Below are 22,344 nucleotides of genomic sequence, written 5' to 3' on the forward strand. Positions count from 1 at the left end.
AAAGGCCACTCTGATGCGCCCCTCAAGGAAATTGTGGGGAAGGAAAGGAAGGGATGAAGAGGAAAGAAAAGGAAAGCGGGAAGGGAAGGAAGGAAGGGGAAGGAAAGGAAGGGATGAAGAGGAAAGAAAAGGAAAGCAGGAAGGGAAGGAAGGAAGGAAGGGGAAGGAAAGGAAGGGATGAAGAGGAAAGAAAAGGAAAGCGGGAAGGGAAGGAAGGAAGGAAGGGGAAGGAAAGGAAGGGATGAAGAGGAAAGAGGAAGGGAAGAAAGGAAGGGGAGGGAAAGGAAGGGATGGAAGGAAGGGGAAGGAAAGGAAGGGATGAAGAGGAAAGAAAAGGAAAGCGGGAAGGGAAGGAAGGGGAAGGAAAGAAAGGGATGAAGAGGAAAGAGGAAGGGAAGAAAGGAAGGGGAGGGAAAGGAAGGGATGAAGAGGAAAGAAAAGGAAAGCGGGAAGGGAAGGAAGGAAGGAAGGGGAAGGAAAGGAAGGGATGAAGAGGAAAGAAAAGGAAAGCGGGAAGGGAAGGAAGGGGAAGGAAAGGAAGGGATGAAGAGGAAAGAAAAGGAAAGCGGGAAGGGAAGGGAAGGAAGGGGAAGGAAAGGAAAAGATGAAGAGGAAAGAAAAGGAAAGGGGAAGGGAAGAAAGGAAGGGGAAGGAGAGGAAGGGATGAAGAGGAAAGAGGAAGGGAAGAAAGGAAGGGGAGGGAAAGGAAGGGATGAAGAGGAAAGAAAAAGAAAGCGGGAAGGGAAGAAAGGAAGAGGAAGGAAAGGAAGGAATGAAGAGGAAAGTGGGAGGGAAGGAAGGAAGGGCAAGAGGAGGAGGAGGAGAATGACTGTGGGGCCCTTGGTGCTCACTGATTTTGGTTGTTTTCTTGCAAACATTTCATTACCAAACTACGTAACATCATCAGTGCTAGGAACGGAGGTTTGCTCTCATTTCTGTTCTATCTAGTGACTGGCCCTGTCCAGTGTTGGTGGAAATGGAGCTGCTTTGCTTGAGCCGCTGGCATGAGATCCCGCTGCTTGCACTCGGGGCGCGAGTGGGTGCATCCTGCGTCGGAAAGGGACTCACAAAGCCGCCAGCCCTCAAACAATCCTCCGAAGCCGCAGGAAGGAAGCCGGGAGAGAACGGAGGCGCGTCCCAACCCCCCAAAAATGCCATCCAGATCCAGAAAAACCTACAGAAGCCTTCCGTCAAACCCGAACATTTATTATAGGGTTAAGAACAACAGCCAACGAGAAGTGGGTTCCTAACGAACGGGCGCTGTGCCAGGACAAACGAGCAGCTGCCGCCACCCAGCTGTTGCCCGGCATTCTCCAGAGGAGTGAGGCGGTGGGGAGATGGCCAGGCGCCCCCTCCAAATCCTGCAATCGGGGGCCCAGGGGATGACGGTGCACCCACCTCGGCTCCGGCACCGCTTGACGGGGCTTCCTTCCTTCAGCCGCGGGGCAGAATCCAGGCCGGTTCTCGACAGCGCGGGGCGCGCGAGAAGAGAGAGCGCCTTTCGGGGTAAAAAGGTGGGCGCGAAGACCAGCCGCCTGCAGAGACCGGTGGCTCCCCACCCCCCCGCAACGGGACAGGACACACCAAGGCGAAACGCTACTGAAACGGGCGGTGGCCCTTTGCAAAATAGCTTGGAGGTGGGGAGTGTGACGGGACCAAGAGCCAGCGGGTTCTGTTAGGCGAAAACGGGGACGTTTTCCGTGTCCGTTAACAGCTTTTTAAGTGCAACGGATGCGCCATCCTCAAAGACCGACAACAACAATCTGGAAACTCTCAGCCGAGTCAGGACAGAAGTTTGCCGCTCCCCCTCCCCGTTTGTCTCTGTGCACCTGCAGCTCTGACCCCCCCTTGCGGGACGTTGCAAAAGGAAGCGAAAAAAGGCAGCTTTCACTTTTTTTGGGGGGGGGCACGCACACAGGAAGAGCGGGGAGCGTGAAACCCAGGTGTGAGTTTCTTGGGGAAACCCCGAAGCAACATTTCACTTCGCATCGCCTCTCCGCTTTCTCTCTTGAGGACTAGAGACACGGGGAGGCTGCGAGACGGTGCCCTCTCTCCCTCCCCCTAGGCGTGGGGCGTGGCATTTTTGCAGCTTCTTCCTTTTCCTCCCACCCCCCCACCCCACCCGCACCCCGGTTCGCCCACTTGAAGGGCCTTCCGCCGGAGATGGCGACGTTAAGGATGAGAAGCCGGACGAGAAACGAGAGGTTCCCAATCCTCACCGTCTCCGAATTGGATGCTTTCGGCTCCCGGCAAAAATAAAACGCTTGTTTTTAAAAGAAAAGTCACGGTTTCCCCTCCGTTCGGGGCGAGAAATAACCGGGGGAAGGAGAGGAGAAAAATAAAACTAGAAATAAAAATAAGGAAAATGCTACGGCTTGTGCCAGCTCGCAGAGGTTGTGGAGAGAAGACATCTCTGGTGGTGCGACCATCTCAGCTCTGGAATTTCGGGAGCCAGGCCAAAGTTCTCGGGGTCTCCCTAAGTGGCTCGTGGCTTCCGTAATCCTCACGCCCCACTGCTGCCGCCGTCTCCTGAGGCAGGCTCAGTCCTCTTCATCCTCGCTGATGTCGTAGCTGGCTGTCGACTTGTTCCGGGGGATGCCGGCGGGAGACAGGGGGGGCGTCCGGGCGGTGAAAGGCCAGCGGAAGGAGGGCGAGGGCGAGCGGTCGTGGGTGGGGCTACTGCTGGGACTTTGCTTGGGGCTGATGGCCTGCAGCATGCGCCCCTTCCCTTCTTTCAGCATATGCTTCTGGAAAAGGAGGAAGAGGAAGAAAGAGAGCAATTAAAAAGTCAATTTCCAAACGGATACAGGTAGTCCTCAAGTTATGACCGTTGTGTTAAGTTAATCTTTTCCAGACAAAGAAAGAAAGGGGGACGAGTACAGGCCTAAGGGACACGGTGACTCAGGCGCTGAGCTTGTCGATCAGAAAGGTCGGCAGTTTGGCGGTTCGAATCCCCAGTGCCGCGGAACGGAGTGAGCTCCCGTGACTTGTCCCGGCTTCTGCCAACCTAGCAGTTCGAAAGCACGTTAAAAAATGCAAGTGGAAAAATAGGAGCCACCTTTGGTGGGAAGGGAACAGCATTCCGTGTGCCTTCGGTGTTGAGTCATGCCGGCCACATGACCACGGAAACGTCTTCGGACAGCGCTGGCTCTTCGGCTTTGAAACGGAGATGAGCACAGCCCCCTAGAGTCGGGAACGGCTAGCACAGATGTGCGAGGGGAACCTTTAACTTTACTTTAGTACACATCTATTTCACGCTGTTGAGCTCTCGTCAGGTAACCATACCCTTCTGGGATTCAAACTCGGGCTACTCACATATTAGGAGCAGATGGATTAACCTCTAAGCCACAGGTTCTCCTCGCTTTGTCATCTAGACCAGGTGACACACAGACACACAGACACACACACACACACACACATAAAGACACACGAGACACATAAAAGCACATACACACATACAGACACACAAGACACAGAAATTACTAAGGTGCCTTCCGGGCCGAACACACACAGACATGCACACACAGACATACAGACACACGAGACACATAAAAGCACATACACACATACAGACACACGAGACACAGAAATTACTAAGGTGCCTTCCGGGCCGAACACACACAGACATGCGCGCACACACACACACACACACGCACACACGGCACCTTTGGGGCCGAAAACACACACACACACACACATACAGACACACGAGACACAGAAAAACACAGACACACATACAGACACACAAGACACAGAAATTACTAAGGTGCCTTCCGGGCCGAACACACACAGACATGCACACACACACACACGCACGCACGCACGCACATGCACACACACAGACACGAACACACAAAAGGCACCTTTGGGGCCGAAAACACACACACACATACAGACACACGAGACACAGAAATTACTAAGGTGCCTTCCGGGCCGAGCACACGTACACAAACACACACACACAAGCAAGGCGCCTTTGGGGGCTGAAAACACACACACACACACAAAGACACACACAAAGACACAGAAATTACCAAGGCGCCTTCGGGGCCGAACATCTCCAAGAAGTTGCCGATGAATTCCCGCGATTTCTCCTCCCACTTCTGGATGAGGTCGATGCTTTTTTCTTCCACTTTCTGGACAAATTCCTTCGATTTCTCCTCCACGTCCTTCACCCGCTTCTTCACCTTGTCCACCCTCTCCTGCAAGTGGTACTTCTTCTCCTGCAGCAGTTGTTGGGGAGGGGGGGAAACGGGTGGGGGGTCAACAAGGTTACCGAGGTGGGTGGGGGAGAGAGGGAGGGTCAGCTGAGCCGCCTGTTTCTTTTGGGGTGGGCAGGAGGAAGGGGCTCCGTTCTCCCTGGCCTGGGGGCGGGGCGGGGGTGGGGGTTGAGCTCAGTCATATGGACTAGAAGGGATGAAGGAACGGTCTTTATTTGAATGATGGCTACTTTTTACTTGGGGTTTGGGGGAAAATATGGGGTGGAGAAGGAGCAGGAGGTGGCAGGGAAGAGAGCCCCATACCAGCCCTAGAATCCTAGGGCTGGAAGGGACTTCAGAGGTCTTCTAGTCCAGCCCTCTGTTCAGGCAGGAGACCCTACACCATTTCAGGCAAGTCTCTTCTTGAAAGCCTCCAGTGATGGAGCACTCACAACTTCTGGTGGCAAGCAGTTCCACTGGTTCATTCTTCTCACTGTCAGGAAATTCCTCCTTAAATCTAGCTTCAACTCCCTCTGAGGAGTTTCCACTTATTGCCTCTCCTTCCTTCCTTCCTTCCTTCCTTCCTTCCTTCCTTCCTTCCTTCCTTCCTTCCTTCCTTCCTTCCTTTCCCTTTCTCCTTTCCTTCCTCTCTCCTTTCCTTCCCATCTCCTTCCTTCCTTCCTTCCTTCCTTTCCCTTCCTCTCTCCTTTCCTTCCTCTCTCCTTTCCTTCCCATCTCCTTCCTTCCTTTTTTCCTTCCTTCCCTCTCTCCTTCCCATCTGCTTCCTTCCTCCCCCTTCCCTTCTTCTCCTTCCCATCTGCTTCCTTCCTCCCCTTTCCCTTCTTCTCCTTCCCATCTGCTTCCTTCCTTTTTTCCTTCCTTCCCTCTATCCTTCCCATCTGCTTCCTTCCTCCCCCTTCCCTTCTTCTCCTTCCCATCTGCTTCCTTCCTTTTTTCCTTCCTTCCCTCTCTCCTTCCCATCTGCTTCCTTCCTCCCCCTTCCCTTCTTCTCCTTCCCATCTGCTTCCTTCCTTTTTTCCTTCCTTCCCTCTCTCCTTCCCATCTGCTTCCTTCCTCCCCCTTCCCTTCTTCTCCTTCCCATCTCCTTCCTTCCTTTTTTCCTTCCTTCCCTCTCTCCTTCCCATCTGCTTCCATCCTCCCACTTCCTCTCTCCTTCCCATCTGCTTCCTTCCTCCCCTTCCTCTCTCCTTCCCATCTCCTTCCTTCCTTTTTCCTTCCTTCCCTCTCTCCTTCCCATCTGCTTCCTTCCTCCCCCTTCCTCTCTCCTTCCCTTCTTCTCCTTCCCATCTCCTTCCTTCCTTTTTTTCCTTCTCTCCTTCCTTCCTTCCCTCCCTCCTTTGCAGGTAATCCTGAGAGGACACAGATGAACCTCCAGGTGGCCACAAGGACCTTCTCAAAGGAGGCAAATTCACCAGCTGTCTGCAAGGAACATCAACCCTTCCCTTCCCCACCATCCGGGCACCAGAGTTGAAGAAGCTCCTTGGATTAGAAGCGAGACGTCTTCGAAAGAAAGAAAAAAACTAGAAAGTCCAGTTGCCTCTTGCAAAAAAGGCAACGCAACGCCACAAAACCCCATTTCTCTCTCAAAGACTTCCAGGATCCCTTCGGAATCCCTTCCGTTTCCTTCTTCCCTCTTTCCCCCCAAACCGAGGGGGGGGGGGTTCGTGAACCTCCCTCCGGCCATCGGTGTGAGGGATGAGATGACCATCCGAACGCCCGCCCAACTCACGTTGATGAAGCTGACGTTGAGCTCCTTGGCCGTGTAACCCCGCTGCAGATTCCGCCGGGCGTAGACGTCGTAGTCCCGGACGATGCGGGTGATGATATCCGAGGTGGAAATGCCTTCGGTCCTCTGCGTGGGGGCAAACATTCCTAGGGCGGCCAAAGGAGGGGAGGAGGCGGTCAGAAACCCCCCGCGAGGCCCACGGCCGAAGCTTTGCAGGGAATGTCACGGTGGGGAAACGCCGAAAGGAATCCCCAACCAGGTTCCCACCGACACAGGCAGGGAAAGCCACGCAAATATCAACAGAGAACAACCCCACCCCACCCCAGCACTGATGATGTTACCTAGCTGGGTCATGAGACATCTGCAAAAACCAAGCTCAGAGAGCACCAAGGACCCCACAGTCCTCCTCATCTTCCTCCTCCTCCCCCTTCCTCCTCTCCCCCTCGTTCTCCTCTGTGCAAACCCATTTCTCTGCCAACACTGATGGTGTTACTTAGCTGGGTCATGAAATGCCTGCAAGAAAACCACCAAGCTCAGAGAGCACCAAGGACCCCCCAATCCTCCTCCCCTTCCTCCTCTTCCCTCTCCCCCTCATTGGGAGAACAACCCCACCCCCAGCATTGATGATGTTACCTAGCTGGGTCATGAGACATCTGCCTACCCAGCTCAGAGAGCACCAAGGACCCCACAGTCCCCCTCCTCCTCCTCCTCTCACCCCACTTCCTTGTATCACTGATGATGTTCCCTAGTTGGGTCATGAAACCCCCAAGCTCAGAGAGCACCAAGGACCCCACAGTCCTCTTCCTCCTCCTATTCTTCTTCCTCTTCCTCCTCCTGAACCCATCTCCCTTCTAGCACTGACTCCGTTATCTATTTGGCTCATGAAACGTCTGCAAGGAAACCGCCAAGCTCAGAGAGCACCAAGGACCCCACAGTTCTCCTCCCCCTCCTCCTCTTCTTCTTCCTCCTCTCCCTTCTTCCTCCTGCCTCTGTTCCATCCTCCATCCCCCTCCTCCTCCTCCCTCCTCCTCCTCCCTTCTACCATGATAATGTTACCTAGTTGGGTCATGAAACGTCTGCAAGAAAACAACTGAGCTCAGAGAGCACCAAGGACCCCACAACTGTCGTCTTTTTCTCCTTCTTCCTCCTCCTCTGCCTCCTCTCCACAAACCCCCCACCCTCCTAGCCCTGATGACACTACCTACTCAGAGAGCACCAGGGACCCCACAGTCCTCCTCCTCCCCCTTCCTCCTCTTCCCTCTCCCCCTTGTTCTCCTCTATGCAAACCCATTTCTCTTCCAACACTGATGATGTTACTTAGCTGGGTCGTGAAACGCCTGCAAGAAAACCACCAAGCTCGGGGAGCACCAAGGACTCCCCAGTCCTCCTCCTCTCCCTTCCTTCTCCTGTCTTTCTCCTCCTCTCCTCTCTCACCCTCGTTCTCCTCTGTGCAAACCCATTTCTCTGCCAACACTGATGACGTTACTTAGCTGGGTCGTGAAACGCCTGCAAGGAAACCGCCAAGCTCAGGGAGCACCAAGGACTCCCTCAGGGCGGAGCTGCTGAGTAGGGAGGAGTCCGGAGGAGTTTCTACAGGGGAGCAACCCACCTGCTTCTTTGATGTGCTTGTAGACGTCATCACTGCCGGCCGAGGAGTAGGGGATGTCATCGTGGGCGACAAAGTCGATCTGCAGAAAGGAAAGGTTTTTTCAGGGAGGGCAGAGAGAGTGTGGCTTAGGCCGAAGGGCCACACTTAACAGCAGTGCTATCCTAGAAGAACTGCAGAAGGAAGGGAAGAGGAAGGAAGGAAAATTGAGAAGGAAGGGAAATTGAGAAGGAAGGAAGGAAGAAAAAGAAATTGAGAAGGAAAGAAGGGGGAGGGAGGGAAGAAGGAAAGAAGGAAGGAGGGAAGGAAGGAAAATTAAGAAGGAAGGAAGGAAGGAAGAAAAGAAATTGAGAAGGAACAAAGGGAAATTGAGAAGGAAGGAAGGAAGAAAAAGAAATTCGGAAGGAAAGAAGGGGGAGGGAGGGAGGAAGGAAAATTAAGAAGGAAGGAAGAAAGAAAAGGAAATTGAGAAGGAAGGAACAAAGGAAAATTGAGAAGGAAGGAAGGAAGACAAAAAATTGAGAAGGAAAGAAGGGGGAGCGGGGAAGGAAGGGAGATTGAGAAGGAAGGAAGGAAGGAAGGAAGGAAAAGAAAATGGGAAGGAAAGAAGGGGGAGGGAAGAGGGAAGGAAGGAAAATTGAGAAAGAAGGAAGGAAAATTGAGAAGGAAGGGAAATTGAGAAGGAAGGAAGGAAGAAAAAGAAATTGAGAAGGAAAGAAGGGGGAGGGAGGGAAGAAGGAAAGAAGGAAGGAGGGAAGGAAGGAAGGAAAATTAAGAAGGAAGGAAGAAAAGAAATTCAGAAGGAACAAAGGGAAATTAAGATGAAAGGAAGGAAGAAAAAGAAATTCAGAAGGAAAGAAGGGGAAGGGAGGAAGGAAGGAAGGAAAATTGAGAAGGAAGGGAAGTTGAGAAGGAAGGAAGGAAGGAAAATTGAGAAGGAAGGAAGAAAAGGAAAATTGAGAAGGAAGGGAAATTGAGAAGGAAGGAAGGAAAAGAAATTGAGAAGGAAAGAAGGGGAAGGGAGGAAAACAAATTGAGAAAGAAAGGAGGAAGGAGGGGAGGGAAGAAACTACTAAAGTTCTTAACTCTTGATCATTGCCTCAACCCCCCACCCGCACCTGGGCCAGGTGGAAAGTATTTTTTTTATTTTTATTGTCACTTATAGGCCGCCCTTTTCCCTGAGGGGACTCAGGGCAGCTTACAACTCATGGGAAGGGGGTGCAAGACAAAACGTAAAATAATATGTGAGTACAAATAATAATAGCAATAAAACACAACATTCATTCAACATTCGGGTGGGGTGTATGAAGATCTTATCCCCAGGCCTGACGGGATAGCCAGATCTTAAGGGCTGTGCGGAAGCTCTGGACTGTGGTGAGGGTGCGAATCTCTACGGGGAGATCGTTCCAAAGGGTCGGAGCTGCTACTGAGAAGGCTCTCCTCCGCGTAGTCGCCAGTTGGCACTGACTGGCGGATGGAATTCGGAGGAGGCCCACTCTGTGCGATCTGATGGGACGAAGGGAGGTAATCGGCAGAAGGCGGTCTCTCAAGTACTCAGATCCACTACCATGGAGGGCTTTATGGATGGTAAGTAGCACCTTGAAGCGCACCCGGAGATCAACAGGCAGCCAGTGCAGCTCGCGGAGGATGGGTGTTATGTGGGCGTACCGCGGTGCGCCCACTATCACTCGCGCGGCTGCGTTTTGGACTAGCTGAAGTCGCCGGATGCTCTTCAAGGGCAGCCCCATGTAGAGCACATTGCAGTATTCCAGCCTAGAGGTCACAAGGGCCCGAGTGACTGTTGTGAGGGCCTCCCGGTTCAGGTAGGGTCGCAACTGGCGTACCAGGCAAACCTGGGCAAATGCCCCCCTGGTCACAGCCGACAGATGGTGGTCAAAAGTCAGCTGTGGGTCCAGGAGGACTCCCAAGTTGCGAACCCTATCTGAGGGGTGTAGAATTTGACCCCCCAGCCTGAGCGATGGAACACTGGCCAAATTATTGGGAGGGAAACACAACAGCCATTCGGTCTTGTCTGGGTTGAGTACCAGTTTGTTAGCTCTCATCCAGTCCTTAACGGCCTCAAGACCCTGGTTCATCACGGCTCCCAGGTCGATTCCCGCCGAGGCCCCGGCCGACCCCTTATAACGCACGGCGTTCTCCCCCGCTCCCCTTACCCTGTGCTCCACCAAGAACTCCGGGCTGAGGGTCCAGGGTGCGTTCCTCACCACCTCGTCCACGTAACGGCAGTGCTGCACGGCGTCGTAGCGCTCGGCGTCGTTCATGACGGTGAAGCCCTTGAGGTTGTGCGTCAGCTCGTCGCTGCAGACTGCAAGATTCGTCCCTTTCTTGAAGCCGCTCTCTCCCCCCCTCCAGTCCTTCCAAGGTTCTCCCACCCACCCACCTGCCCGCCTTAGGCCTCCTCGCCCAGGGTCTCCTTCCAAAGGGCCACCGGGAAGACCTTCTCAGCCAGAGAGGAGATGCTCCTCATCTGGGCTCCTTCCCAAGGGCCCAAACTCAAGGTTTCCTCCCTTACCTCCCACAATGAGGTAGGTGTTGGGGAAGAGGTTCTTGGCTTGCATGAGAGCCCGGGCGTGTCCGGAGTGGAAGAGGTCAAAAATCCCATCGGCATAAACTCTGACGGGCCTGTCCACTAGAACGAGAGAAAGAAGGGAGACATGACAGAGGGAAGGTCATGGCAGTCTTCCAATATCTCAGGGGCTGCCCCAAAGGGAGTCAAACTATTCTCCAAGGCACCTGAGGGCAGGACAAGAAGCAATGGGTGGAAACTAACCAAGGAGAGAAGCAACTTAGAACTGAGGAGAAACTTCCTGACAGTGAGAACAATTAATCAATGGAACAGAAGTTGCCTCCAGAAGTTGTGAATGCCCCAACACTGGAAGTCTTTAAGAAGATGTTGGATAGCCATTTGCCTGAAATGGTGTAGGGTTTCCTGCCTAGGCAGGGGGTTGGACTAGAAGACCTCCAAGGTCCCTTCCAACTGTTATTCTATTCGAAATAAATAAATATTTATTTAGTTGCAGGAACTGGGTTTGTCTAGTTGAATGAAAAGAAGGACCAGGGGAGACATGATAGCAGCCTTCCAATATCTCAGGGGTTGCCACAAAGAAGAGGGAGTCAAGCTATTCTCCAAGGCACCTGAGGGCAGAACAAGAAGCAATGGGTGGAAACTAACCAAGGAGAGAAGCAACTTAGAACTGAGGAGAAACTTCCTGACAGTGAGAACAATTAATCAGTGGAACAGAAGTTGCCTCCAGAAGTTGTGAATGCCCCAACGCTGGAAGTCTTTAAGAAGATGTTGGATAGCCATTTGCCTGAAACGGTATAGGGTTTCCTGCCTAGGCAGGGGGTTGGACTAGAAGACCTCCAAGGTCCCTTCCAACTGTTATTCTATTCGAAATAAATAAATATTTATTTAGTTGCAGGAACTGGGTATGTCTAGTTTAATGAAAAGAAGGACCAGGGGAGACATGATAGCATCTTCCAATATCTCAGGGGTTGCCACAAAGAAGAGGGAGTCAAACTATTCTCCAAGGCACCTGAGGGCAGAACAAGAAGCAATGGGTGGAAACTAAGCAAGGAGAGAAGCAACTTAGAACTGAGGAGGAATTTCCTGACAGTGAGAACAATTAATCAGTGGAACAGAAGTTGCCTCCAGAGGTTGTGAATGCCCCAACACTGGAAGTCTTTAAGAAGATGTTGGATAGGATAGCCATTTGTCTGGAATTGTATAAGGTTTCCTGCCTAAGCAGGGGGTTGGACTAGAAGACCTCCAAGGTCCCTTCCAACTCTGCTATTGTATTGTATTGTATGTCTAGTTGAATGAAAAGAAGGACCAGGGGAGACATGATAGCAGTCTTCCAATATCTCAGGGGTTGCCACAAATAAGAGGGAGTCAAGCTATTCTCCAAGGAACCTGAGGGCAGAACAGGAAGCAATGGGTGGAAACTAATCAAGGAGAGAAGCAACTTAGAACTGAGGAGGAATTTCCTGACAGTGAGAACAATTAACCAGTGGAACAGAAGTTGCCTCCAGAAGTTATGAATGCCCCAACATTGGAAGTCTTTAAGAAGAGGTTGGAAAGCCATTTGTCTGGAATGGCCTAGGGTCTCCTGCTTGAGCATGAGGTTGGACTAGAAGACCTCCAAGGTCCCTTCCAACTCTGTGATTTTGTTAACAGCTGCAGGAACAGAGCATTGTCTAGATTAATGAAGAGAAGGACCAAGGGAGACATGATAGCCGTCTTCCAATATCTCAGGGGTTGCCCCAAAGAAGAGGGAGTCAAGCTATTCTCCAAGGCACCTGAGGGCAGAACAAGAAGCAATGGGTGGAAACTAATCATGGAGAGAAGCAACCTGGAATTAAGGAGGAGTTTCCTGACAGTGAGGATAGTCCTCCACTTACAGATAGTCCTCCACTTACAACAGCTTATTTAAAGACCATTTGAAGTTAGGCATTGAAAAAAAAGGGACATGAGAGTTTTTCACACTTTGCCATTGTAGCACCCCCGTGGTCACGTGATCGAAACTCTTGGCCCCCATTTCATACTTATGACCGTTGCTGTGTGATCCTTTTTGCCGACCTTCTGACGAGGAAAGCCATGTACACCACTCACGGCTGAATTTTGATCCCCCTCTGATCCTGGAGATGCTGCAACAGTCGTAACAGGGGTAGGATTCCAAGAACCTGGCTTGGTGGGCGTGGTGTGGTTTGGTGGGCGTGGCAGGGGAAGGATACTGCAAAGTCCCCTCCCAATCAGCTGGGACTCGGGAGGCGGAGAATGGACGGGGGCGGGGCCAGCCAGAGGCGGTATTTGCCGGTTCTCCGAAGCTCTCAAAATTTCCGCTACCCTTTTGCTAGAACCAGTCAGAACTGGCTAAATACCACCTCTGGGTCGTAAGTGTGAGCAACAGTCCTAAGTCACCTGTCTGAGTGCTGCTGTAACTTTGGACCGTCGCTAAACGAACTGTTGTTGAGACGAGGGCGCCTTCAGCCTTTCTGTCCCGTGATCCCTACTTCCTAAGCGTAGAAGTGGCAGGAAGGATCCGGGAGAGTTTTGCAACAGCCAACGCGCTCTTCGAAATTCCCACCCCCTGCAGCTGTGCAAAGCTCAGGGAGAAATATTTGTGCCAGGAGTGGAACTGAGAGCCAGCCTGGAAGTGTGAGGTGACAGATGCCAGGGCAGGATGCTGCTTGGATGCCGTCACTGCCAGCTTTGGGGCCATGAAACACCCCCCCCCCCCAGTAGATTCTGAATGGCAACAGACGTACAGAGCACACGAGGTGTAACAGGGACACAAAAGGGGAAGACAATCGTCGGAGCTCAGGGTTGAGCTGTGGGGTCCTGGGTGCTCTCCAAGCTGGGTGGTTTCTTTGCAGGCGTTTCATGACCCAACTGGGTAACATCATCAGTGCTAGAAGGGAGTGGGGATTGTGAAGAGGAGGAGGAGGAAGATGAGAAGGAAAAGGAAAAGAAGAAGAAGAAGAAGAGGAGGAGGAGGAGGAGGAGGAAGATGAGGAGAAGGAAAAGAAGAAGAAGAAGAAGAAGAGGAGGAGGAGGAGGAAGATGAGAAGAAGGAAAAGAAGAGGAGGAGGAATGGAAGTGGAGGAGGAGGATGAGAAGTAGAAGGGAAGAAAAAGAAGAAGAAGAGAATGAGAAGAAGGAAAAGAAAAAGAAGAGGAGGAGTGGAAGGGGAGGAGGAGGAAGATGAGAAAGAGAAGGAAAAGAAGAAGAAGAATAGGAGGAGGAAGATGAGAAGAAGGAAAAGAAAAAGAAGAAGAGGAGTGGAAGGGGAGGAGGAGGAGTAAGATGAGAAAGAGAAGGAAAAGAAGAAGAAGAGGAGGAGGAGGAGGAGTGGAACGGCAGGAGGAGGATGAGAAGTAGAAGGAAAGAAGAAGAAGAAGAGGAGGAGGAGGAAGAGAAGTAGAAGGAAAGAAGAAGAGGAGGAGGAGGAGTGGAAGGGGGGAAGAGGAGGAGGAAGATGAGAAGGAGAAGGAAAAGAAGAGGAGGAGGAGGAGGAGAAGGAGGAGGAAGACTGTAGGGTCCGTGGTGCTCTTTGAACTTGGTGGTTTTCTTAAGGACGTTTTATTACCCAGGCAGGTAATATCATCAGTGCTAGAAGGGAGAGGAGTGTATGGAGAAGGAGAGGAGGAGGACTGTAAAGTCCCTGGAACCCTCTAAGAGCTTCATTGTTTTTTTTACAGATATTTCATGACCCAACTAGGCAACATCATTAGTGCTAAAAGGGAGTGGGTGTGTGGAGTGGAGTAAGATTGCAACTGGGGAATCCTTGGGGCTCTCTGAGGTTTGTGGGGGGTTTTGCAGACATTTCACGACCCAACTAGGTAGCAATATCAGTGCTGAAAGTGAGTGGGGTTTACAAAGGAGGAGGAGGGGGAGAACTGTGGGGTCCTTGGTGCTCTCTGACCTTGGTGGTTTTCTTGCAGACGTTTCATGACCCAAGTAGGTAACATCATCAGTGCTAGAAAAACCTTGGGAGGTTGGGCAGCAAACGTCCTTTTAACCTGGTCGCGATCCTGACATTTCCAGGCTGGGCTGGAGTTAACTTTCCTCCCTCTCTTAAATCTCAGCTGTCAGAAAAGCTCTTCTAACAGCTGCCAAAACTGAAGCAGTTCAATCTCTAGAACCGCCTTCTCAGTTTCCAAAAGTTTTTATAAGTCAGAACTTGAGACGGGATGGCCTGGGAAAAAACAACCACTGGGAAAATTGGGGGGGTGGAGAAGTTTTTCCCCAAAGCCATTGGGAAAAAAAGCGGAAAAAAACCTGTTTATTTCCCAATTTTTCCATTTTTTAAAAAAATCCCAGGTATTCTGCTGGCCTCGACTTCTGACCATAAGGGACCCTGCCCATTAGCGTCATTAAATCAGGACGGTTGCAAAATGTCAATGTAACCATCCTGATTATAGCATCTTCATGGAGATGGTTATTGCCACGGTCGTTAACTGAAGCAATGTTCCCCTGCGGGACTGGTTTTGCCGAAAACTGGAAGTACACATCGTCCTTGACATAATCTTTCATTTAGCGACCACTCAAAGTGACAACGGCACTGAAAAATGTGACTTGTGACAGTGTTTCACGCTGGTGACCATTGGGGTATCCTCGGGGTCAAAAATTCAGACGCTTGGCAACGGATTCATATTTACGACGGCCGCAGTGTCCCCGGGGGGTCACATGATCCCCTTTTGCGACCTTCCGACCAGCAAAGGGGGAAGCCGGATCCACTTAACGACCGCGTGACTAACTGAACTGCTGTGATTTCGCTTAACAACGGCGGCAAGGAAAGTCGTAAAATCGGGCCAAAGGAAACGCAACCGTCATAAATGTGAATCCTTTGCCAAGCATTCGAACGCATGAGCATGGGGATGCTGCAATGGCCAGTGCGAGAAACGGTCGTAAGTCACTTCTTGCAACTTTGAATGGTCGCGTTGTAAGTCGAGGACTACAACAAGTCCCGTAAAGAAACTGCTGGCTCTTGGTTTTCGTCGTAGGGATAAGCACTTACAGGGCGTCCCCCTCGTGGCCTCCTCAAATGTGACCCGGGTGTAGGCCTTGCTGTAATCCACCTCCAGCTCATCGGAAAACGGCGCTGGCTCTCGTAGGCCCTGGATTTAAAGAATCAAAGCCAAGAAAAAAAATATGTCTTTATTCGTCATTCAGAAAGGTTAGGAAAAGGGGATTCGGTGCAGGGATTATGGAAGGATTGTAGCATATTTTAGTGTGGAATTCATCCTGTGTTTTCCAAGCTCTGCAACTTTTAAGACGCGTGGACTTCAACTCCCAGAATTCCCCAGTCAGCCACGCCTCTTTCAGTGGTGAGATGCTCTTACCGTCGCTACCAGTACCCTGATCGCTCTCTGTCTGTACCGGTATGCTCTCAGCTGCCCCCAGGCCACTCCCGGTACGCCCGTACCGGTTAGGACCAGCAGGAATCTACAGCTGGCCTGTTTCTTTTTCTCTTATCTTTCTCTGGAGAGATCGCAGAGGAAGGGATGACAAGAGAGTAAGCTATGCTGGCTGGGGGAATTCTGGGAGTTGAAGTCCACACGTCTTAAACTTGGCAAACTTTAGAAACTTTGCATTATTATATCATCTCCACTTTAAAACAATTCTATATATCTATATCTATATCTATCTATCTATCTATCTATCTATCTATCTATCTATCTACACACACACACACACACACACACACACACACACACACATGTATTTAGTGTCACAACCCCTGGTATGCCCAAATATGGGAGGAAGCAGACTGCTTCCATTCTCTGTCTATCGGCTCATCACAAGAGACCATCGCGACAGAAACCCAATATTTTACTGTTGCCTTTGTTACATTTGTGCTGCATTTGTGCTGATAAATAAATAAAGGGAGACTAGTATAGAACTAAAGGAGGAGAACCTTGTGACTTAGTGGTTAACACAACTGCTTGAAATGTAATACAGCACAGGTTCTAATCCCAGTAAGGGTATGGCTAGTTCTGGGAGTTGAAGTACGCATATCTTCAAGTTGCCAAGGTTGAGAAACACTGGGCTAGCTGATGAGAGCTAAATAGCTTGAAATAGATCTACACTAGTCTCCCTTTATTTATTTATCAGCACAACGCAACATATATATATATATATATATATATATAGATAGATAGATAGATAGATAGATAGATAGATAGATAGATAGATAGATATATATAGATATAGATAGATAGATAGATAGATAGATAGATAGATAGATAGATAGATAGATAGATATAGATATATAGATATATAGATATAGAAATATAGATAGATAGATAGATAGATAGATAGATAGATAGATAGATAGATAGATAGATAGATAGATAGATAGATAGATATGTAAAAATTTTGCTGAAGCTGAACTGGCAGTGATCTTTGCTGCGATGCTGAAATTCTCATGCATGGCACAAGATGTGGCCGCGACCTTTCGGGATGAGTTCAAGATGTTAAAAATACTTCTGACTGCAAGGTTTAAAAACTGTGGTTGCAGAGCAGGTGTTCCTCCCCTCAGATAGGGTAAGGGGCTGGTGGGAGAAAGAGGCAGCTGGGAGGGATATGTGTTAATATGTGATTAAAGCCGACCAAAGTCGTTTTGAAATGAAATAGGTAGGAAATATAAATTTAAAAAATAATAATAAAATAAATAAATATAATAAATAATTAAAACAATCAAATCAAAATAAAAATTACAATAAAATAAGAATTAAAAAGCAGTGGGAAGTCAAAATAAAAAAATTGGAGTGAAATGAAATTTAAAAATAATAAAGTGAAATAAAAATAAATAAAAGAACAGAAAATAAAAATAAATAAAAGAACAGGAAATAAAAATAAATAAAAGAATAGGAAACAAAAATAAAATAAAAATAAATAAATGTTAATAAAAATAAAATTGAAATACATAAAAATAAAACAAAATAAGTCAATAAATATAATAAAAATTAAAATGTAATACAAATAAAATAAAAATTAAGCATAGTAAAAAATAAATAAAATAAAAAGAATAAATTAAAATCAAAATTAAACAAACAAAAATTAAGCAAAATAAAAAATAAGTAAACTAAAAACAATAAATTAAAATGGAAATTAAATAAAAAGTAAAATAAAATAAAAATTAAGTAAAATAAAAAATAAGTAAAATAAAAAATAAGTAAAATAAAAACAATAAATTAAAATGAAAATTAAATAAAAAGTAAAATAAAATAAAATAAAGCAAAATAAAAAATAAGTAAAATAAAAACCATAGATTAAAGTGAAAATTAAATAAAAAAGTAAAATAAAGTAAAATTAAGCAAAACAAAAAATTAAATAAAAAATAAGTAAAGTAAAATTAAGCAAAATGAAAAATAAGTAAAATAAAAACAATAGATTACAATGAAAATTACATAAAAAATTAAATTAAATAATAAAGGAAGGTGCCTGCAAGATCTGAATTTGGGGTAGAAACAGACGAGAACAACTGCAATTAACAAATGTGATTCTTCCCAGCAGAGCCAGAGGGACTGAGTCACCCTAGAACAGCGTTTGTCAATCTCAGACACTTCAAAGTGGGTGGACTTCGACTCCCAGAATTCCCCAGCCCAGCCTAGAATTCTGGGTGCTGAAACCCACCCACTTTCTGAGCATTCTGGGAGTTGAAGTCCACCCCGCTGCTCCTTGCCTGCCCCCCCCCCCCTCGCTCAGGCCTTTCCCAACTTACAAAACAGTTGCGGGGCAGTTTTAAGGGGATGCCGTCCGACTCCGCGGCCCCATTGGGACCCCCTCCTTCTTTCCTCCTCTTCCTGGAGTTCAGCCTGGCCGAGATCTGGGGATCCATCCTGTAAATCGCCTCTGGAAGATCGGCTGGAAACACCTGGAGGATCCAAGGAGGAGAATGAAGACCTCCCTCTAGTTCAGAGAGCGGCGGAAGGAGAAAGGGGGCAGTGCCCAGCTGGCCGGCTGCCTGGCTCAACGCCAGCGGAGCACGCTGGCAACGGGCCTCCTGGCACGTCGGCCGGGAGACGTGGGGGGCAAGAAGGGAGGGAGGGAATTTGTGTGGTTATCTGACACACTGATTGTCTCTGCTCGAGTGGCAGGAAAATCAGCTGCCCAGGCGATACTGGACAATAAATATTGAATTTTTTTCTCTTCTTCTCCTAACCCAGCAATCATGCCAACGCTGCAAGTAGGACTCCTCTGCTTATTTTAGCACTGTAAAAGCTTGGGCAAAAGTTTACAGGTAGTCCTCGAATTACAACCATTCGTTTAGTAACCGTCTGAAGATACAACGGACGTGAAGAAGGCGACTTATAATCATTCCCCCCCCCCCCACTAATGACCGTTGCAGCATCCATACAGTCACAGGATCGAGTTTGGATTCATGACCTGTACTTATGACGGGTGTGGTGCCCTGAGTGTGTGTGTGTGTGTCAAGTAATCCCCTTTTGCGACCTTCTGACAAGCACAGTCAAGGAAGAATCTGGATTCACTTAACAACCATGTTGCTTATTAAACTGCTGCAATTCGCTTAAAAACCAGGGCAGGAAAGGTCGTAAAACGGGGTAAAACTCATTTAACAAATGCTTCGCCTAGCGACAGAAATTCTGGTTTTCAATTCTGGTCGTAGTAGGTTGAGGACTGCCTGTCTAAACACAACAGTAACCTTGGTGGGAAAACTTATATGTCATTTGATTTGTCAGCTGGGAGGGAAGGAAACGCTTGTTCTACATAATGTCTGTCCGTAAATTGTTCCCAGACCAGGGCAGGGAAATCCCAAACATGGATATCCTGTAGATAGGAGGGGAACGGGGAAACTCCCCACGGCCAACTCACTGAGGAACAATTGAAAAACTCTACGTCATTATTCGAGACAAATCAAACTGATCTTAATTTTTGCCCTTCGCAATTCGTTCTGTCCCTCCCTTTTTCATACTTTCGGTAAGGATTGGTGCATGCCACCATTTCTTTGATTTTAGGGTACCTCCTGTCGCCCCCAAAGGTGCTTTTTTCAGAAGGCAACTGGACTTTCTTGTTTTTTTCCCCCTTTGAAGAAAAGTTTCGCTTCTCCTCCAAGGAGCTTCTTCAGCTCCTTGGAGGCGTGGCACGACAAAACCGCGCTCCACTAAAGCGCGCCCGATTAAACCGCGTCGCTGACGTCATCAGCAGGGCGACAACAGCGACCGCGGAGAAAAAAGGGCGCTTTAAATAGCGCTTTGAAAGCAAGCCGATTCAAGTTAAGGTAAGGGTTAGGTTTAGGGTTAGGTTAAGGGTTAGGTTTAGGTTAAGGGTTAGGTTTAGAGTTAGGTTAAGGGTTAGGGTTAGGTTTAGGGTTAGGTTAAGGGTTAGGGTTAGGTTAAGGATTAGGTTTAGGGTTAGGTTAGGGTTAGGTTAAGGGTTAGGTTTAGGGTTAGGGTTAGGTTTAGGGTTAGGGTTAGGTTAAGGGTTAGGTTTAGGGTTAGATTAAGGGTTAGGTTTAGAGTTAGGTTAAGGGTTAGGGTTAGGTTTAGGTTAAGGGTTAGGGTTAGGTTAAGGATTAGGTTTAGGGTTAGGTTAAGGGTTAGGTTTAGGGTTAGGTTAAGGGTTAGGTTTAGAGTTAGGTTAAGGGTTAGGGTTAGGGTTAGGTTTAGGGTTAGGTTAAGGGTTAGGGTTAGGTTAAGGATTAGGTTTAGGGTTAGGTTAAGGGTTAGGTTTAGGGTTAGGTTTAGAGTTAGGTTAAGGGTTAGGGTTAGGTTAAGGGTTAGGTTTAGAGTTAGTTAAGGGTTAGGGTTAGGGTTAGGTTAAGGGTTAGGTTTAGGGTTAGGTTTAGAGTTAGGTTAAGGGTTAGGGTTAGGGTTAGGTTAAGGGTTAGGTTAAGGGTTAGGGTTAGGTTTAGGGTTAGGTTAAGGGTTAGGATTAGGTTTAGCGTTAGGTTAAGGGTTAGGTTTAGGGTTAGGTTTAGGATTAGGTTTAGGGGGTTAGGTTTAGGTGTTATTTTTAGCTTTAGCGTTTACAGCGTGGTTTTTTCGTCGCGCTGTGATGACGTCAGCTACGCGGTTTCGTCGAGCGCACTTTAGTCGAACGCGGTTTTGTGGTGGAACCCCTTGGAGGATGGTGTGGAAATGGAAAGATTGATGCTCCTTGCAGAGAAAGCTGGTCATTTGCATTCCTTTTAGAAGGTGGCTGAGGCCACTTGGAGGTTTTATCTGTGTCCTGAGAGTCACCTTAGAGCAAAGGGGTATGGAACCTCATCAACATCATGTCTCTCCTGTCCATGAGACAGTCCTTTCACGGTTCCAAGAAGGCTCCACACTCATTTGCACCGCGCAGGTGACTCTTGAGGACACAGAGAAACTTCCAAGTTGGCTGTTGTGGCCCACCAGTGGCCAGTGGAGCTGGCAGCAGAGTCAGAGAGTGAGGAGGTTGGGGAGGAACCTGGGCCAGTCCTGGAGTCTGGGGAAGGCCCTGATGAGGGCTCTGTGTCGGAGAGAGGGGGCCAGAGTCGTATGCCAGTTATCAGCTGCCTTCAGAGTCAGACATCATTGAGGCAGAAGAACAGCTGGAGCCTGTTCCCAGTGTGCTCATGCGCAGAGTTGCCAGACGACGGGAAGAGCTAAAGAACAGGGGTTGAGTTGGGAGTAAGGCCACAGGTGGACGGTGAATGGCCCCTCCCAGAGGAAATCAAAGAGGAGTGAAAGGGGAGTGGAGTTTGCAGGAGACAATTAATTCGCTTAATTGGTTCGTGACTCTCTGAGGCTCCTTACCAAGTTCTGTAGATCTCAGCCTGGCAGCTCTCCAAGCCAGATAAGGTCTGTGACTGTAAATCCTCCCTGGAAAGACTTTGCTGGATGTGAAGGAGCAGAATTCACAGTCAATTAAGAAAAGGGGTTTATATCGGGACCAGGAGTTTGCTTAATTGGTTCCTGACTCTCTGAGGCTCCTTGCCAGGTTCTGCAGAGATCGGCCTGGCAGCTGTCCAGCCAGATAAGGTCTGTGACTGTAAATCCTCCCTTGAAAGGCTTTGCTGGATGTGAAGGAGCAGAATTCACAGTCAATTAATAAAAGGGTTTTTGACAGGATCAGGAGTTGCTTGAGGCTCTTGGGAAGCCTCGTCAGAACAGCGGCCCTCAACGACCCTCTCAAAGGATTCAAATGACCAGCTGTCTGCAAGGAGTATCAACCCTTCCCTTCCCCACCTTTTTTTCCTTCCTTCCGTCTCTCCTTCCCATCTGCTTCTTTCCTCCCCCCTTCATCTCTCCTTCCCATCTCCTTCCTTCCTCTCTATTTTTCCTTCCTTCCCTCTCCTCCTTCCCATCTGCTTCCTTCCTCCCCCTTCCCTTCTTCTCCTTCCCATCTCCTTCCTTCCTTTTTTCCTTCCTTCCCTCTCTCCTTCCCATCTGCTTCCTTCCTCCCCCTTCCTCTCTCCTTCCCTTCTTCTCCTTCCCATCTCCTTCCTTCCTTTTTTCCTTCTCTCCTTCCTTCCTTCCCTCCCTCCCTTTCAGGTAATCCTGAGGACACAGATGAACCTCCAGGTGGCCACAAGGACCTTCTCAAAGGAGGGCAAATGACCAGCTCTGTCTGCAAGGAGTATCAACCCTTCCCTTCCCCACCATCCAATCCGAGCTGAAGAAGCTTCTTGGAGGAGAAGTGAAACCTCTTCAAAAGAAAAAAAACAAAACAAGAAAGCCCACTTGCCTCTTGGGGGGGGGGGGGAAAGCACTTTGGGACAACCATGACCTGGATGACGGAGAAACTCCACAGACATATAACTCTGAACTACGATGAGTTGGCCATGGCGAATTGTCACAGATCTGAGGACTTTCCGTTCCAGCCCAGAAAATGAAGCTTCAGAGCTTTCCGATGAATCACACGCTCTGTTTGTGGACTATGAACAGGTGCCAACTTTGTAAAAGCTTTAAAAAAAACAAAAACGATACACGCCCTTTGTAACACGCATGCTTAAGTCCTTGGATTGTATGACCTGTTGACGGTGGAATTTAAGGAAAGCACCGTGAGAAGGTTCAGATGTGAAAACTCCTTCGTGATGGCACAACTCTACCGAGAGGAGGACACAACCTTGGCGGTTTCGAGACCTGTGGAGTTCAACCCCCAGAATTCCTCCCTGCTGGCTGGGGAATTCTGGGAGTTGAAGTCCACAGGTCTTGAAGGCGCCGAGGTTGGACATGCCAGCTCTAAGACAAGGTCCAAGAAGAAGAGGAGATGGACGGATTCTCTAGGGCGCCAGAGGGCAGGATGAGAAGCAATGGGTGGGAACTATAGCAGTTAG

At 48.9% G+C, this 22,344-nt stretch overlaps 1 protein-coding gene across 1 annotated transcript; it reads right to left on the minus strand.

Annotated features, from left to right (window-relative positions):
- Positions 1-1,190: 1,190 nt before the first annotated feature.
- Positions 1,191-18,407, minus strand: PCYT1A (phosphate cytidylyltransferase 1, choline, alpha). The gene is made up of 8 exons (XM_032225734.1): positions 17,803-18,407; positions 15,094-15,193; positions 10,086-10,202; positions 9,727-9,878; positions 7,556-7,634; positions 5,950-6,092; positions 4,035-4,223; positions 1,191-2,747 (listed from the first exon to the last, which is right to left on the minus strand). The coding sequence occupies exons 1-8, from the start codon at positions 17,917-17,919 to the stop codon at positions 2,541-2,543; spliced, it is 1,104 nt and encodes a 367-aa protein (XP_032081625.1). The 5' UTR covers positions 17,920-18,407; the 3' UTR covers positions 1,191-2,540.
- Between the last annotated feature and the right edge of the window lie 3,937 nt (positions 18,408-22,344).

This window comes from Thamnophis elegans, chromosome 10, assembly GCF_009769535.1.
Source record: "Thamnophis elegans isolate rThaEle1 chromosome 10, rThaEle1.pri, whole genome shotgun sequence".
Lineage (NCBI taxonomy): Eukaryota > Metazoa > Chordata > Lepidosauria > Squamata > Colubridae > Thamnophis > Thamnophis elegans.

Bases quoted from the DNA above. Each gene is read 5' to 3' on its own strand.
- PCYT1A (XM_032225734.1), bottom strand. From the start codon at position 17,919: ATGGATCCCCAGATCTCGGCCAGGCTGAACTCCAGGAAGAGGAGGAAA. The intron at 10,203-15,093 runs GTAAGTGCTTAT...CTCTCGTTCTAG, and splicing joins GGCCACGAGGGGGACGCCCT to TGGACAGGCCCGTCAGAGTT. The intron at 6,093-7,555 runs GTGGGTTGCTCC...TGGCCGCCCTAG, and splicing joins CAAGCACATCAAAGAAGCAG to GAATGTTTGCCCCCACGCAG.